The sequence below is a fragment of the Colossoma macropomum genome, unplaced genomic scaffold (genome assembly GCF_904425465.1).
Source record: "Colossoma macropomum unplaced genomic scaffold, Colossoma_macropomum, whole genome shotgun sequence".
Lineage (NCBI taxonomy): Eukaryota > Metazoa > Chordata > Actinopteri > Characiformes > Serrasalmidae > Colossoma > Colossoma macropomum.
In genome coordinates, this window is record NW_023494787.1 from 26,789,343 (window position 1) to 26,807,776 (window position 18,434).

Consider the following 18,434-nt stretch of genomic DNA (forward strand, 5'->3'; position numbering starts at 1 on the left):
TCCTCCATCAAAAACAATAAAATATTGAGCCTCTGGGAAATATCGAGCTTTTGTGTATGCATTGGAGATTTTTTCAAAAGCATCCAGGTTTACAGAGACTCAGGCATCCATCTTCGTAGTCATAGCTTTCAGGAGATCAATAATGCAAAATGACACTTTTTATATTCAGGCTCAAAGCTAAAGCCTTCTATTTTCTGTGTGATTTATTCCTGTGGTAGGAGCTGTCACCTTCCATCACAGGAGCTTTTATCACTAAATAAAAACCTGGATTATAAATCGTCAGTGTTGCAGGTCATTGTAGCACAGCACGGTACACTCATGCTGTGCAAAAGCAATTCTGCTCTTCATCTGACCAATTTATTCAAAGCGCCACTCTATCATTTAACATGGGAGAGGGGAAGTGACCTTATTGAGGCAGGTGCCACTGAGTTAATGGCAAACAGTTGAAGCACATCAACACATCACATCATATTTCCCAGAATTCACGGCTAGCCCCTCTTACCATTCAACTCTGAGTCACCCTCTTACACATAAATGTCTGCTCTATGTTACTACTGCCTTTTATGTTCACAATTCAAAAGGGAGTATCATGTTTCTCTCATCAACGTTCATCCAAAGAGATGCTTCTTTCCACAGAAATCCGCATCACAGAATCTTCAGATCAGCTTAAGCCGATGACTCTCATTGGAATTTTGCTAGAAGAAAAACAAAATTGCATAGTCCAGCTCTGTAAGCCTGACGCCTCTGACTTGGGCTTGGTTTCACAGGTTTCACAGTTTCCATGCCCCAGCACAAACGCAGGATTCGGTGCTTTGTCCCCAGAGCTGTTGCCTGGAATGATGTCGGTACATTCAGTCTGTGTAGGCAGTGTGTTTCAACACGTGGAAAAAAACGAACAAATCTCAGACAACAGTTTGTGATACATATTTGTCAAGTTTATTCAACTGTATGCTACCATTTTCATAAGCCTGTGGAGTTGACTGTGATAGGCTGCTATTACCGGAGCTTTATGTGGCTTCTCAGAAATGGTTTCTGCAGTTGTTCTTGAGACTAGAAGTGAGTGCATCAAACCAAATCACCTCTGTTATATGTGATTGATGACATGAAGCACAATGAGTACAAATCAGCAAGACTGATGGAGTCCAATAACAAAACCCCAAATGACTGTCATTTGTCCCTTTCCCTGTGGATCAATGGGCATACAATGGTTTTTGAAAATGTCATTGAATGGTTTTGTTCCACTGCTCGGTCGTCAAGGCACCCGTCATACACATGAACTACAAATGCTTACAATTCGGTGTTTGTGAAACACGTTCAATGTCTGTCTTGTTTTCTTCATTTTTTGCACTCCGCACCAGCCGGACCATTCACCTTCTCATTAGAAGCTGTTAATGAGGTTTCCTGGCCCACTCTAACTGTGTTTAGCAAGTACAGTGACATTTTGCAAGACATTTAACAACATGATACATGACTAAAATTGTGCAATTGAGTCATACTAACATTACTGTCCCTCAGTTGGCAGCAGCATATGAGGAAATGTAAGTAGCCCCTTTCTACCAAATTACTTTCAGTGTAATTTTCCACTTGCACTGGATCAACGAAGACTATGTCCACCATCTTTTTCTGAATGCTGAGTGAGAAACAAGACAAACTCAACACAAACAAGCTTCTCATATAAATATAAAAAAGTTATTGTTGAAAAATATTTACATTTCTTACATTATATATAATGCCTCAAATGTTGTGATATTTCTGTTGAATGAGGCCCTCCTACACACATACACCCTCTTTCAGAGCTCTAACTGGTAATTGGCTCCATTTCTTGAAGAGGATCATCTGGGTCAAACTGAGTGGATAATTAACTTTTCCAGGGGTGGGATGCTTTCTTTGGAACCCATGTGGCATTTTGCATTTAGAGCAGTTTCTCTTCTAACTGAGCATGAAGAACTGAAGAACTTCTCAATTACTGATTTGTTTCAAACACTTCGTTACACAGACAACTTGACCCCTTTTCAAAGAGTTAAATAAACTAGTGAAGGAGATAAGATTCAGAATTGTGCATTACAGCATCCTTTGGTTACTTTAATAAGTCATCCATAAAAACCCATACTGGAAGTGTAATTAGTCAGTTTTTTTGCTGTACAAATTGTCCTCGCTGTGATTTTTTCTTGAACCTTGAAATTATATGCACCAGCATTCAAAAGTTTGCATTCATTTTTTTGTTTTAATATTTTTCTTATTTTATATACAATAATTTGTATATAAAAAAGTATTAAAAAAAAGTCGCAGTAACAACTTTTACTGTGCAGACTTAAATGTTCTGAATTAGACAGCAAAAGGTACTTTTAGATGTTTTATTTAATATTTCAAGTATTTTGGCAAGTTATTCAGTTACAAACAATATACTATAATTATCTATTTAGAGGAGTTTTTGTGAAGTTTCACTTTTGCCAAATAAAGCATTATAGATATATATATATATATATATATATATATATATATATATATATATTTAACTTAGAATCATCTGGACACATCTAAGGTCTCATCATTTTTTACAGATACCTATTTATCGTTATTATTTACAGTATAGTATACTGTAAAAAATAGTTTGTCAGTTCAAAAAAAAGCTTTATGTGAGCATGCAACTGAACTAATTATATCAACTCAAAAATTATTTTGAAAGATATATTTAAAGTATTTATTTTAGTTGAATAAAATGATTTTAATTGCATGTTGCCACATGAAGGCATTTTTATGTTATCATTTTTACAATGTATTTATAATTATTTATTTTATTTATTTGACATGGACAGTTTATAAAATGCAGCATGGGTAGAAAGAAGTAAAACAAGTAAAAACTTGTTTAAATTGTTTAAATTATATGAATTTATGAAGCTGCACAAGACTAGCATATTCAGATCATTTTCATACATTTATCTGGTTTTATATTAATGAAAACATTGCATACAGTGTGCATATAATGCATACTTTATCAAACATCAAATGAACAGGATAAAATTCTTCAGACTAATCATGCCTGCAGAAAATCCACACTTTGGAAAATAACTTCAGAAGCTTGCAATTAAGAGAACAAATGAAAGTGTGTTTTTGTGTTTTGAAGGGCTCGTTCATAATGTGTGGTGTTATCTTGTCAGTGAGTCGTGGTCATCAGAAGTCGCAGCCTATTAAATCAGTGGGTGGTGTGAGCAGCATGCCCAGGCAAGTGCGAGGCCGTTTTCCCCTCCTGCTGAGAATGTGGTAGAGGATGTGGCTACTTCACACCACTAGGAGTGAGTGAGTGAGTGAGTGCGTGTGCATGCGGGAGAAAGAGCATATGGAACACTGAACCGATGCTCCAGGGAAGGGAAGGGAAGGAAAGGGGATTTGAATTCTGCTGTGGTCACAGAATGCTCTGCAGACTGACACTTGATGACCAGGAGTCAGTGGGGGGGGAAAGGAGAATGAGAGAGCGTCTCTGGAGGTCAGCCACGCAGGGCTACAGGGCAGGCCTGCTGATACGGCTGTCTGTGTGTAACCTGCTTCTGGGCTGCGGCTTTTTAAAGACTAAAATAGTCCGCTGATTGGAACAGAGCAGAATCTCTCCCCGAGGGACTGTCTGTGTAGCTGGCGCGATTGTCTGAAAGACTCGGATTGGACATTTTTCACTTATACAGAATACAGTTTGCTGTTACAGCTATATGAGAACTTTATGTCATGACAGAACAGAATATACAGTCATATGCAAAAGTCTGGGCACTCTTTTGTTGATTATTTGCAAAATTTAACAAAATGTAAAACATACAGTGTATTTACAAAGGCAAATGTTTTGTTGAATTGTTTCTCCAAAATGTTAATTTCAGTAAATAAATAGAAACTGTGCTCTAAAATTAGTCATATTCATGGTTGTTCTCCAGAGAGGAAGTGTTAGCTTTTTTCTCTTAGAAAATCAACAAAACGTGTAATTTGACCAGGGGCATCCAAACCTTTGCATACGACTGTAGGATTGTGAATAACTGGAAAGATTCTTCATCTCTGTATTTTGTCATAACCTTATCTCTGAGGTTGTAACCTCATAGGAGAAGGAAAAAAATCATTCGTAACTATGATGTAGGGGAGAGCAGGGCACATTTTGGTGTTTGCTTAATAACTAAAAAATATTGAGCAAGATTAATAGTTTTTGCACAAGCAACTCACGTCTCCTACAAGTGAAAACATAAACTGTCTCCACACCTACAGTGTATGAGCAGCTCAGATAAATGTGGCCTGAGTGCAAATGTCACAACTCACCCCATAATTGGGGTTAATGCAACAGACGGAGGAACTAGTTTTAAGTCACTAAAAAGTGTGGTAAATCAATGCAAAACACAATTAATTCAATATAATTCTGTTTTGTTTGAAACAAACAAGTTTTCCAACCTAAATACATGAAAATGCATTCATCAAAATAAATGTGATGATTGGTGAAAACAGGGTGTCAGACACTGGCAAATTTATTTTTGAACACAAAGTAAAAGAGCAGATATCAGCACAATAAAATTAAATTATATTTTATTTACATGACATCTTTAAGGCATTTTAATGGCCATTTATGCATATAGTGTGTTAATATTATGTTTTTACATTATATTATATTGGACGTCTCTCATTGTTTACTTTAGGAAGCTTAGTTGTAGCACTGTTACAATTAACCCAGCAGTGTGGAGGCTGTACTTTAGCCTGGCTCGCTCTCACTGTGAGTTTTTCATAAGCATCAAATGGTGTTGTATTATAGCCAAAAAGGCAAATAAAAAAATATAGGTGTGAATGTTGTGACTTCCGCCTATAAGGACTTGAATTCCACACACAACTTAGTGATTGCAAAAACTTACAAAGGAAAAATGTGCTTTTATGGTCCAAAAATAGTCTTCAGGGTGAATTTCAAGAAATACTTGTCTGACTGCTGTTAAAATTCGCAGATGATGTTATAAGAATATGTTATAAAAAGACTTTTTACTCTCAGAATATTGTCTTTTGAATCAGTGACCTCACTCAGTAACACTTCAGCTATGTAATATGATAGACAGTCTACAGTTTCAACAAAGAATTCAGTAAGATGTCTGCAGCAATCAGGACCATCAGGAGCTAAAGTGTTGAAACGCATCCCAGGACTAAGATGAGCCTCGGGTTACTTATAAAGCCAGAGATAATTAAAATGTGAAACACTCGCCATTCCCTACAAGCAGCCCCTTCTCACTTCATCTGTGTTTCATTTTTCACTGAAATCAGTTTGATTTTCTGAAATCTCTCTTTGCAATGTTATTCGAGCCCCATGTTAAGTCCTTTATTGGTTTCTACTGTAAATTTAAGCCACAACAAAATTCTTATTCCCCAAAATAGAGGCAGATTAAAGGTTTTACAAACGGATTTGCTGTATTAAAAAGTGGATTAATACTGAGAAATTCTGACTGGGGGAAACAGCATTGCTAGATAACGAATTATTTTGAAATAAGAAATTGATGAGGATTACCGCAATTATATTGTGCTGTGTAAATGCGCTGCTCATTAACATACTTCTGTCAAAGTTAATATGGCTGTTTTTCAGAATATAACAGCTTTCCCTGTTTTGTGTTGTTTTGTATTGTTTGGTTTCCTTATTAAACTTATTTTCCTTTCCATTCTTATTGTTGCCAAAATTGCTGCCACTAGCTTTGTGGTTGGCATCTTTGCAAAGTATTGATTTGTTTTGAAATTGTTTAATCATCATTCCTCTTACTATACATCAAAGAAAAATGAAAACTTCGCAAAACTGTGATATTTTCAGTGTTATTTTACTATAATGTTCTTGTCACATAAGAACTGCACAGCAGGTTGTAGTCTGGATGCCACCCTCCTGTCAATCATTGACAGACTCAACACAGGCTAGGACAACATAACATAAAAGGCAAACAAACTCATGAATAAATTAACCATGAATATATGCGATGGCGTAAAGTGGTCCAGGACAGTTTGGCCGAGATGCGAATATCCCGCGGTACATTTGATTAAAGGCCCATGACAGACAGTGCATGATGAATGGGGCCCGGAGAGAATTAAAGCCTGTCAGGAGGACGAGCCGCCACGCTGAGATTAAACCCCAGCAGGACCCGTCTTCCTGGGAGGGGCCCTGTGCTGGGTGGCAGCTTGTCTGGTCCGCCTGTCAAGTGCAGAGCTGTCACTGGCCATAAGACTGAAGGCAGTGGAGGGCATCGAGTCAGAGTCCCCGGGGATCTCCACCAAGGATCCCTCCGAGACGACGGGGGGAGTGAAAAGTTCAATAAATTCTCTATCCCACGGCTGCTACTCCACTTAAGTGCTGCACATAAAAGGTGGACGCCGTTCAAGAGACAAGTTGATTTGTCCCCTGTTTAGAGAAGTAGAGGAGGGGAATTGGCCTCAGCTTCAAAAAAGATCTCAGAACATGCAATTCGACTTCCAATGCACCGAGGCATTTCTGTGGACCAGGCACCGCAGTTGTGTCTCCATAAAGTGCAGAGAAGGCAGTAAAGCAGATTACATCTGGCCTGTGGGATTGGTGTGAAGGATTCATGTGATTGGAATAACAGCCACATGGGGGGAAAAGGCTTTAAATCAGAAAAATTCTATTGATTTTAAAAGGATGCTGTGACTTGTGGGTGGCACTACTAGGAAACAGTTGCTTATCATGGATTTAGCATGACTAAAAAGACAAATCACAAATGTTAAAACAGGACGCTTTAAGTGCTTTTATTATCTCTGAGTTGCTCATATGACAACATCCACATTCTTCACATGGAGCTGACAGAAGACCCAATCAACTAAAGTAATCAATTAACTACAGTACAAGGCAAGTTATACAGTGCAACAAGTAATGCATCTATAAAACAACTAACCACATACTAACAACATTTTTCCATGTCTCACTGACAAGGTTCTGGGTTGAAATTGAAGAGCCCATATCATGAAAAAGGTGTGATTCAAACATTGTTAAAGATTCAAAATGTAGTGTTCACTCACCAGTCCATACAGTCAGTATATGGATTCAAAGCTTGCTTTGAATTTGTTGTTTTTTTTTTTTGGTGTCATGAAAAGCAACTGTACTATGCAAACATTTTAGGCACCTGAGAAAAATATATTTAAAAAGTTATCTGGACAGTAAACATTTATTTGTTCAGAAAACCACTAATATTGCAATAAATACAAATAACAATAATGAATTATGATTTTTGTCATTGTGTTCATTTAACTATTTCCAGACCTCTCCTCATGGCTGCCCAGCATGACTTGTACTTATTATCCATCACCTGGTTTGGATAATCAGTGCTTTATGTTAAATCAAGTGTGCTAGTGATGGAATTTAAAAAAAAACGTGATGGCTGGAGGCATCTGCAACTCTAAGCTTTTCAAACTAGCCTATAACAACTACATTTTAGAAATACATTTTTTTTTCTGTATTCATGTTTATTGCATTTATTCTAATGATATATGGTGTACAAGTAAAATCATACTTACTGCTGAGATAAATGGTTTTAAACAATGTGCTCAGGTACCTAAGACTTTCGCACAGTACCATATATACACCTATTCAAAGTTTAACCAAGCAAGTTATGAGGACTGCTTGTTGAATGAGGTGTAATACAGGATCGCCAATCAAAAGACAGTTCATTTACATACATCAGTCCTAAAAGCACCATTATATAAACAGCCTGATTAGTTACAAGTGATAAAAAGAGGTTGTGAGAAAAGTTATGACTATTTGTATAGAAAATCACAAATGTCATAAGGGGAAAATGCAAGTAAAATGTAGGATAGAATGTGTTCTTTAAAATCCATTTTTAATTGTAAGGGATAGAGAAAGGTTGGAAAATGGTCATGTGAAAATTAATGACTATTCTTAGTACATACACCTATGCAAATATTGCAAGTGGATTTCTGGACAAACTTCAAACAAGAAAATCAAAGTTTATTAAGGTTAGGGTTGCATTTAATAGACTCCATTCCATTCAAATCTGTTAATTAAAGACAAACCGAGCATCTACAGTGGAAAATAATGTTACTTTACATTTTTCTTAATCATTGAAAATTTAATACGAAGCATTGAATTCCACTTACTTTTAAGCAAGCCTGATAACTTCTTGACGAAATTACAAGTTTGCTAAGACTAAAATTTTATGGAAGAGGCAAAGTCGACGCGTACTTGCTGAATCAAATATGTGAGTGCTTACCATTCCCTATTGTGTGGCTGGATTCTGTATTCAAGGGGAGAAAAAGCTTTACACTCTCCTTGAAGTGATGATTAAAAGGTAGAACTTCCTAAATAGCCAGTCCACAGCTAGCATTTTACTTTGTCCTTGACAGAGAGCTGAACATACAGGTTAACAAGCCTCACTGTTGCTGATGGAGAACAAAAGCCTCATTTCTGGCCAGGGTCCAAGGAACTCTGCTTTCTTGCCTACATGCATAGTAAGCAATGTGAGGTTGCTGGGCAGATGCAGGTGTTCAGATTAGCTTCTCCTTGACTTGTCATACTTTCACAAGCAGAGGTCATGCCAACTTTCCTTTGGAGAACTGTTTAAAAATCACATTAATATAAAACAATACATTCGCCCAGCTATTTTAATGTCAAGGCTAGATTAAACTATGGTTAACTGCTGATGCTCCAATCAGCTATGCAGGACCTTAAAACTAAAATCAGAGAAATCAACAGGAAAGTATAAGCCAACCTTTAGAGGGCACCATTCCTCACTGTGCCTGCCTTACAACTGTTTTTTATAAGCTTTATCCAAACTAATAGAAGCTTTCAGTGATGTCATCACTAAGATACGACAGACTAGTAACTTCGTATTATTTATACATTTATTGTGCAGCAAGAGAAGCATAGACTCTGTATTAAATGTGGTCATATAGTGTGTTTTGGCCAGTACTGGATGACAAACCATTACATCAGACATCTTTCTTCCACCTAGTCTAAACCCTGAATGCAGATCGGGTGGCAGCCGTGACCAGTTTTATAATGTAGCCTGTATATAACAGCCTGTTATTAGGGCTTCACACACTATCACTCAGATTAAGACCAGGCACATTTCCTCTTTTGGCTTCACAGCCCTGACACTAATGTTTCTCTCTTTCTCACATCCCTTTCTATAGGTATTTTAAGAACGTCCATAACTCTGCATTACGTCAGCAACTTTGCTTTCTCTGAAACCATCTGGACATCTCGCACTGGTCTTTTGGTAGGATTGTATAGTTTTATTTACAATGTAACTTAAGTTATAAAACGGCAAGCGCTCAGTTTTCGGCGTTGCAGCTGTTAACTTTCTATGGTGCATTTGTGTCGGGAGTTCAGGGATTTCGGGAAAGTGAGCAGTGACAGAATGTGTATTGTTTCAGGAAACCCAAATGTCATGCAGTAACTCATTTCCCCCGTGATTAGGGGGTATTTTCTCTACCAGACATTTGTAAAGCTTGTTTAAGCCTGCAAAAACAACTCTCTACCCTGACTTCTCCCAAGGCACCCATACTCCCTCATATCCATGATGTGCTGTCCTGCCAAATGGAACTATTCAGAAATGTTCAAGCATTTGCCATGTTTCAAAGTTATCGCAGCCGTGATTTAAAGGATGTTCATGGGCATTTTTCATGCCCAGATAATACGTCAGCTGTTCCAGTGTGCACAAAACAATTTCCATGATGTTCACTGTCCAGTCCACAATGTGCACTGCCAAAGTCAAGCAGACAGAAAACAGACACTATTATGACTTAAATAATAATCATCTCCTGAAAGGAATACTCTTGTCTCTATATGGCTACGTATGTATAATAGTTCTATGTCATTCTCCAGTAACCACCACCCCCATGCACACTCATGAAAAAGATTTCAGAAAACCCTAATTTCTAGGGGGAACTAAAACCAGTGCATTTTTCAGACCACATTTCAGGCCAGCTACATGATATCTGAAGTTATAGGCCTGCAATTTTGCAACAGCATGTTATATAATGATGACCAGCCTGTGCATTTTATAAAATCTGCTTATCAAGTAGTCTTTTAACCACTAAAGCCACATAGGGATGTTAAACTTGGCTCAGATCTGAGTTAGACTGTGAGGGCGTGATCAAGTCCAGATCAAATAAGGATCGTAGGGATTCAAAGATGACCATCTGTGACTGAAGGGAAAATTGCCTAATTTCCAACCAAAATCTGCTTCGTTCTCACCGACCAGCTGCCATTCTGAATCCTGAATTCTCAGCACCCTTGGGTGAGGCGGTATTGCGTTTTTAATTTTCTTCTACTTTTAATTTTGCCCACTAAAAGTAAACATTTATTTGAGGAGAAAGTGCATGAATGCTCATTACCATCCTGAATCACTTACTATTCCAATTTCAAACGGTCTGGTCATTTTAAAAGCACTTACAGATATGTTGGTATACTGTCACAGGAGCTCAAGAAAACACATTAACCAAATAATCCAAGAATGGTAGATGTATGGAAATGTAAATATTCAGAAGCTTTCTTCATCAGTATCTTCTAGTGTAAGGCAAGTTGGTAATTGACTTATGAAGACCCACATTAGAGAGCGTGCTCTCATTTTATTTGAACATTACAAATACAATTTTAACAAATGACCAATTACATTTTAGGTTCAGTACTTTTGTCATGTGGAATCATACAGAGGGCAGTGGATTAAAGTTATAATGCAGCACTAGCTGCCTTTTGACTATGAGGACTGACCCTGGAGCAGCTCTTCACGCTGTGAGGGGGAAAAAAAATAAATCACCATAGCTTTCTCCGGAGCCGATGATACTTTGACACTTTATTGAGGGTCTTGAAGTTTAGTTCAAACTTTTTTCTCTAATTTAGTGTACATGTAGACCTAAAACGACAAGCAGTAACGTTTTCTGATTATTTTTAAAGCAACTAAAAGATGGACTAGAGGACACCTTTAACAGTTAGCCTTTCTCCCAGTTCTGTTGCGGTTAGCTAGATAGTTTTGTAATTCAAGTTTATCGCAATTAGCGCATTTTAAGACTTAATTAAACCGGGCCTTTTAAGCACACCAAATTAAAATTACACTTCAAATACTCATTTCTTATTTCTATACAATATTTAAGATCAATTCGGAACAGCCTTTTGGCGTTTAACAGAATTACGGTTAGGGCTACAAAGACCAGCAGAGTGCACAGGCCTTCATCAGAGAGCAAAACAAACCTTCACGAAAAGCCTCACCTCAGCTGGCTTACGGAGGTCGGAGCTTGGCCCATCGAGGTTTTTCAACTGCCAAGGTTTTTTTTTGTTGTCTTTGTTTAATCTTTGCAGATTTGGGAGATGTACGATACTGTCAAAGGCTTTAGTTGTTAAAACAGTATGTTCGTAAATTCTTCATCTTTAACAGGACCTTGTGGATAATTCCTACAAACGTTTCAGTTCTTTTTCCTTACCTCACAGATTGAATACATGGTCTGTATAAACATGATAAACTGTTTGCCACTCCATCCTCCTCTTTACACGGGGTATAAGACCAGTTTTAAGGTTTTTAATGCTGAATTATTGATGCCAACCAGAAGTGAAAGGATTTTCATCTGTGAAGGGATTTTGACCATTCCGCCTAAACCGTTTCGCTGAGCTGAGCTGTTACAGCTGAATAAATGCAGTTGATAGAACAAAACATCGTCGGGGCCTCTTCACCCACATTAGGCTCCTTAAAGTGGTTTACTCGCCCATGTTTCGACTCGAAACTCTTCTTGCGATAATGAATGACGCACTCATTTATTTTATGTAAATCTTCAATCATTTACGTGAACTAGCCTGTATTACAATTGAAACAGACAACAAAGGCTGGAATATGTTGGTAACGTTTATTTGCATAAAACGCGTTGATCACCCACCTGAACAACCGCAGTGATTGTCACCGAGAACAATAGCTGAAAGTGCGAGCAATAGAGATCCAAAGGCAAACGTCCATGCTCGGCTCCGCCAGGAGAAACAAAGGCGCCAGTCTTACGGAGTGTTAGACAACAGCAACACAAAGACATCATTGGGTAATTCTTAGTTTTTTAGTTTGAAAAAAAAAAAAAGAAAGGGAAAGTGAACTGTAAAGAAAGTGAAGGCTGCTGCAGTCCCTCTGGTCATTACTAACTCGCCCAGACAGCCGTGAACCTCACACGCCTGTATGGTAGCGCCTTGTTTCGGCGAGCCATTCATTCCCGCGGCTTATTGTTCCAGCGATCCTCGCGGAGAAGCGAAAACCAGGAACATCCAAAGCCGACGTCGCTGATTTTTCCTCACTGTGTGCCTTAAAAGTCACTGAGAGAGTTGAAGTCGGTTGTGGAGACGCGCGTGCTGCTCCTCGGGACGTGAAAATTCACACTCGGCTTCAGCCATCGCCTCCTCGCGAGCTCGCCTTCTCCCCTGCACTGCTTGGGAGAGGATGCCTTGAAACCGCCTCGTCGGGGCGCGACCGGGGGTAGTTTGAAACCGCACCACTTTCTTTTCCCTCTCCTCCTCTGTCTCTCTCGCTCCCTTCTTTTTTTAAATCAACATTTTATTCCAACGTGGCGTGATAGTTGTGATATCCTGACATCACACACAGGTAGTCAAATTTAAAACAGACGTTTACTGTAATGATTAAAACACCAATTCTGAATATTATCGTGGATCCAATGAGCTTGAAGATCCTACAACACTACAAACATTACTTTAAAACACTCAACTCAGGAAAACAATGCCACATTTTCTTCTATTTCACTTCTTTGCACATTAACATTATGATGCTAAAGTTGCCAGACAGCTGAGAAAAGTCTCTAAAAAAAAATCTTTAAAAAACCCTAAAAACTTAAAGGACTGTGCAGTTAACAAAGATGAAAAATACATGGATAAGCCTTTTTTTTAAACTCTAGTTCTAACAGAACAACCTAATAAAGCTCTGAAACAGCTGTACTACAGAACGGAAGAATACAAAAAATATTGTTAGTCATACTGTCTGATTATGTAACAGATAATATAAATCAGTCACACATGGGTCATTCACTCACCCGTGTGTTCCTTTAATAGGCCTTAAAAAAAAACAACAACACAGGCGTTCACTTGCGGTGTTCAACCAAACACGGACTCAGTCTGTGAAGTAGTTCACCACAGGCCTGAGGCAAATTCCACTCATACGTCGTATGTTTATAAAAATGCGTGTCGAAATAAACGAAGATTGGCCCGTAGTCTCGTAATCTGGGTCCATTGTGGTACAATCAAGACTGTATCCGTCTATTTTAATCAGTAGAGCTTGAGCGGCCTTGAAACTGCCCTCCACAAATTCTCTGCTTGTTTTGATCATTCAAGTCTTGAAGGAAGGGGGGGCTTGAAACAGCTCGGCCTCCTTGGTCCATAATTGGTTTTATAGTGCTGGCGCAGAGCCAAAGTGTTTACATCGAGATGATGGACAGCCCGGGAGACCTATCACACGCCTCGCTGTGGGTTTTGTCAGGTTGCGTTCAGAGGAGGCGGAGCGTGTTAAACAATGCTTGTTTCATTGCAGAAGAGTTTACTGAGAGCTACAGTGGTTTGTGCGCAAGGCCTTCCCCTGTCTAAGCAATCCCTCTGCGCTGTTACGGATGGTCTGTAAATGGAGTGTAAGAAATATTCAGCCCTGCGTCCGGATTTGGGGAAGAAACGGGATTCTGTAAACTGAATCGCCATTACAAGTAAGACGTTGTCGGCGCTGGTAGTGAAGGACCTAGTTTGGTTGTTTTTATGGAGCAAAGCAGAGGCACTTAGCAAAGAATGCAGTCTTCTTATGCTTCTTAGCGGTGAAAAGGCGGGGAACAGTCTGGTTTTATCGCGGTTACGTTTAAAAGTGTTTTGTAGGTGTAAATCCGTCCACAGACTGCATCATAAAAATAAAATGGCTCTGAATGCTTAATGTTTCCGCGAAAAAAAGTTTCGTTGCTGAAAATGGAAGCACGTAGGCTGAAAGTTTGAAACGTGGCCGTCGGGTAGGCTGCTGTTTGCCGTGAAGCCTGTTTAAAAACACTCTCCAAGCTTTAGCAGCCTAGTGAATGTGTATCCTAGGCCGAGCGGTCCGATCCTGCTCTCGACTGAACTTCACATTCGAGTTGCTCCAAACAGTAAAATTGTTGATGACCTGGAAGCGTAGTTTCCAACGATTAAGCCATAGTCTGCTATAGTGAACTAGCTTGCTGGATTTAAACAGACCACCGATTCGACTCTCAGAACCAGCATAAACAACTAAAGGACAAGAAATCGAGTGAGGATAGCCGTTGCGGTCGCAGTGTGCTCGGTAGAAGTGGACTGTAGCGGCTCACGGTCTCTCCTACAACGCTCGGGCTGCGTGAGCTCCTGGGACGGGCTGTTAGCTAAACACCAGATACACAACAGAGATCGAGTCGCTCCATCTGAGAGTAAAACCACAGCAGTTCCCAAACCTTTTTACACAACTAGAGAAGACTCCGGTGATCCGAGCTCCGGTACTCCCTTTTCTTTAGGACTCGCTATTTTAGTCGAAATTGAAAGTTCACTCGTGTTTTTTTAGAATGAGGGGAACATTTCACTCTTGGGATGCAAAGCTTTTCTCCACCTTTTACGTTTAAACGAGGTCAGGAATCGGCTAAAATATATTGATCGTAAGAACAAACCATGTGCCTCGGTGTTGGTAAATGAGCTGTGTTAAATTCATTAGTCTACGTACATTTTCGACATCAGAAGCCTCTTATTTTGCTCTTGCAGGATGTGCGCGGACACGAATATTTGATTTTCGCGTCCCAATCGCCCATAGTAGGCTTTAAATGAGCCAGCTATTATTTTCCGCCCTCTGCATGAGCTCGGGTCACTTTGCTGGAGAGCCATTCTGAATTCTGAAATGCCCACCTAAAAGCGAGCGAGCGCTGGGTTTTCCCTGCACAGTACTGCGGCCGAAACGCATAACCGTGAGCGATACGTGTAGGAGAGATCAGGGCAGGAGCCGTTCCTCCACAAAGTTTAGACTTTAGACAGCGCTTTCGCTTCTCTTATTTCATCGTAGGGGACGATTTTCATGCGCCGTGTTCACCGCCGAGCGAACTTGGAAGGATTACTATTCCCTGTGTGTTGCATTCAAACTGCGTCATTACGCCCCTGTTAGGAAGAGCCTGTTTATGTCTACATTTTTTCATCGATTCACATTTGATAAGTTGTCATTCGTATTTACCTTAGCCCTGATTTTCTTCTTGTTTTCGTAGGTCGGCACAATGCCGGATAAGGACTCTGATTTGCCTAGAAATCTAGGGACATTATAGCCTACACAGGCTCCTTCGGACTAGCCAAGCAAGCAGTTTCCTTTTTTTCATCATCAAGTTTGTCTTTTGTGGATGATGGATGGCCGAGATTTCGGCCCCCCCAGGTCTGTTCACGTCCCTCCACCGCTGCTCTCCGGACTGGCGATGGAGTCTCACCGGCTCGGCGCCGCCGCTGCACCTGGGAGAGTGCCACCGTCCCCCGGCCACTTGGGCGCGGGCCACCCGGCGCCTCTGCACACCGGAAAATTCCTCTCACCTACCGTTAACATACAGTCTCACCACAGTAAGTAACGCTTTAATTTCACCTAAAGAACGCATGGCTGTGGTAAACACACAAATTCCCTCGTTAGCGAGAATTTCAGAGCGAAACTTCAGTGGGAAGTCGTGAAGCTAGCTGTTAAGTGCTGTTCGGTGTGGCGACTGCCGCTGCCTGTTAGCAGGGTGGCTACACGGTTATATTTATTAGGAATACAGCCTACCGTAGACGGTCTGTTACGGGTGTAATTTCGTGCAAAATCTCAAGCTTTACGCCACTTATTACTTCGTTCAGTTACTGCGAGTGTGCTCAGCTCCGCTAATCACAATTTACCAGTCTCTTTACGGGCATAAGCATATGGAATGGCTTTGCGATGGTGGTCCTAATCACTAGTTTGTTTGAGTCTGCTGTATTAATAATACAGTGCACCTCAAACGTCCTTCCTATTGTAATAAAGCTAAGAATAACAAGGGCCGAAAATACATTTTTTTTGCGTTCACTGTGATGTGCTACAGAGTTGTCATGTGTAATGTAGGCTGCTGCGCGCAAAGCCCGTCTTGGAGAAGAAATGAGCCGTGCACCGTCCCCAGTGCTCTCCGTCATTAGCCGCCTGGGCAGAGGGAAAGCACTGATCGAGCAAATGGGTGCTGATGGAGTTGCTTGATGTAAGACTGTGGTGGGAGAAATACAAGTTTGCTCCTAGTGATGTGGCTAAACGGAGCCCTGCTCTTTGATTTTAAAGTTGTCTGTTGGAAGTTGATCACTGTTGAAATCGAGCTCAAACTGAAATTGCTTCCATTTGTCGTCTTTCCCCTCAAAGCTGGGACAGGCACTGTAATTACTGCTCCGACACTCCGCTCTCTCGCCTACTTTTACTGATCATTGCGTTGAGTTGCGTACGGCCACCGTGCGTAAGAATATTTTGGAAGCGCTGCTTGTTCTTTGGGTTAAATATTGCTGGTTATCTCGTTAGTGATGGCATGTGGGGAAAATACTCATCTGCAAATTTAAGCCCGAGTCAAATCTCGGCACCTTTTGTCTTGTAAATCATGCTGCTTCAATAGAAAAGGACTTACAGCGTTGTAATGAATGTCCCTACTTCAGAAGCGTTGGTGTAGAGGACCGTGAACTGCCGAAATACTGTGTTTGTCACATTTACATAACCCCTGGTGATCTAGTGCCATAAAAGGTCTGGCACCTTTTTGGTAATTGTCGTTTTGAGGTAAAGTGGCAGTTTCAAGGCAGGCAAATTGCATACTCCTTTTTCATTGTGGCATTATGACGGCTAAGGTATTACCATGCAAAACACATTTAAAAAGCAGATTGAAATATTCGGACTGGAGTAACGATGATAATCTGCTGGAAGAAAAATCCACAAACTTAAAATAGGTCCTAGTGGGCGTGGGCCTGTAAATTGTAAAGTATGATGGGTGAAATCGGTCAGGGAGGAAAAAAAAACACACACACATCTGGACTCTTGATGTAAAAATGGGGTAACCTTCATTCGTAGGTTTGCAGAGAAGGTTAGCTTTCGTGTTTGTAGCTGTGGTCTGTAATTCCCATCAGCGGTGACAATGATGAAAACAGTGATACGGAGTGGAGTTAGTTTTCACTTAATTTTTTAAATGTAGTGACCTGTAGTTATACTGTGGCACAAGCATTATTTTTCTTTGGGTGTGTTTTGTTACTTTTTTCTTTTCATTGAATTATAAAGTGTTCATTCAGTCTTACTGTGGTTGTTTTTATGCAAGACTGAGCTCTTTATGCAGGTTGTGGATCAAATCTAAAACTATGATTTACAATAAGGTTGTTTTTTTTCTTCATACACGTGTGTGTGTGTGTGTGTGTGTGTGTGTGTGTACATACTATTTTTTTAACGCAAAACTTTACCAAAATCTTGAACCATTAAATGCAGAAAATTATGTTGTACTCTATTTTCCTTCTTCTCAATTGTAACTTAATAGCTCGGCTTACTCCTTTATGCAATACTCTCCACCCAGGTTCAGTTCCTTTTTAGGCATTGAACTTATGTTGGATTTTTTTCTTCCCATCAAGTGTTGTCAGTGTTCTGAATAGTGGAAACAAATACAGTATGTTACAGTAACTCGCGTCTCTTTGAAATGTCCATATAGCACCTTAATGACTTGAAACCCAAGCTTTATGTACCTAAGTGTTTATTCAGATTTTTGCATAAATGTAGTCTGTATTTTTTCTTTATGTCCTCTTGTATATTTTCCTCTAATCTAAATGAGCTCAGTATTAGGCTTTAAAAGAGCAGTTCAGCTGTTCTAAAGCTGGTCTCTGTGGCGTTCCTGTACATTTTTGAAATCTGATTCCTGCATCACCATGTTCTCAGTGAGAAGTGGTTTTGTCCTCATGAGCCCTTTCATAGTTCGATCACAAGGTGACCCACCTTAAACTAAGCGCACATTTGTAGTTAGTGGACATTAATTAACTAAAAATAGTGTTGGCATAGTACTGTCTTGGACTGCCATAAGATATGCGTTCGATGCTATTGATTGTTCATAACGATAAGACACTGATAAGAAACTGGCATGTCAGTGAATTTAGTCTGTTCCTTGATACTTTTTTAAATGATTAACTTAAATGGATGATTGTTTATTGCAGAGCTTTGATGATTTTCCATGATTTTTACTGGTAGTAGATAAAGGCAGTCTGCATTATGATGTTTGTGTTTGAGGTGGAGAGTCTAACTGGTCATCTCTTATGTGCATGTACGCTGTTTGTATGCTTTGACATAATGGGTGTGTACTGATGAAAACATTGCTATGTGAATGTGCACTGAAACATTATCACCATAGTGAGCGTTTGCTTTCTTGTCTTTTAGCTGTTCTTTGGTCGTGCTAGAATAACATTTTCCCCATAACGTCTGTAGCGCAAA

At 39.7% G+C, this 18,434-nt stretch overlaps 1 protein-coding gene and 1 long non-coding RNA gene across 7 annotated transcripts in view; one reads left to right on the plus strand and one right to left on the minus strand.

Annotated features, from left to right (window-relative positions):
* Positions 1–11,836: 11,836 nt before the first annotated feature.
* On the minus strand, positions 11,837–13,330 carry LOC118805710. Its single transcript, XR_005007059.1, has 2 exons — positions 13,027–13,330; positions 11,837–12,568 (listed from the first exon to the last, which is right to left on the minus strand). It is a non-coding gene; the product is annotated as an uncharacterized LOC118805710 (long non-coding RNA).
* Positions 13,331–13,525: 195 nt separating this feature from the next.
* tnrc18 (trinucleotide repeat containing 18) overlaps positions 13,526–18,434 on the plus strand; it is a 66,628-nt gene continuing 61,719 nt past the window's right edge. For all 6 annotated transcript variants that reach the window (XM_036566714.1, XM_036566716.1, XM_036566715.1 and 3 more), the window contains exons 1-2: positions 13,526–13,686; positions 15,220–15,559. In XM_036566714.1, the coding sequence (XP_036422607.1) occupies positions 15,349–15,559 (211 nt within the window). In that variant the 5' untranslated portion in view covers positions 13,526–13,686; positions 15,220–15,348. The remainder of the gene's footprint in view (positions 13,687–15,219; positions 15,560–18,434) is intronic.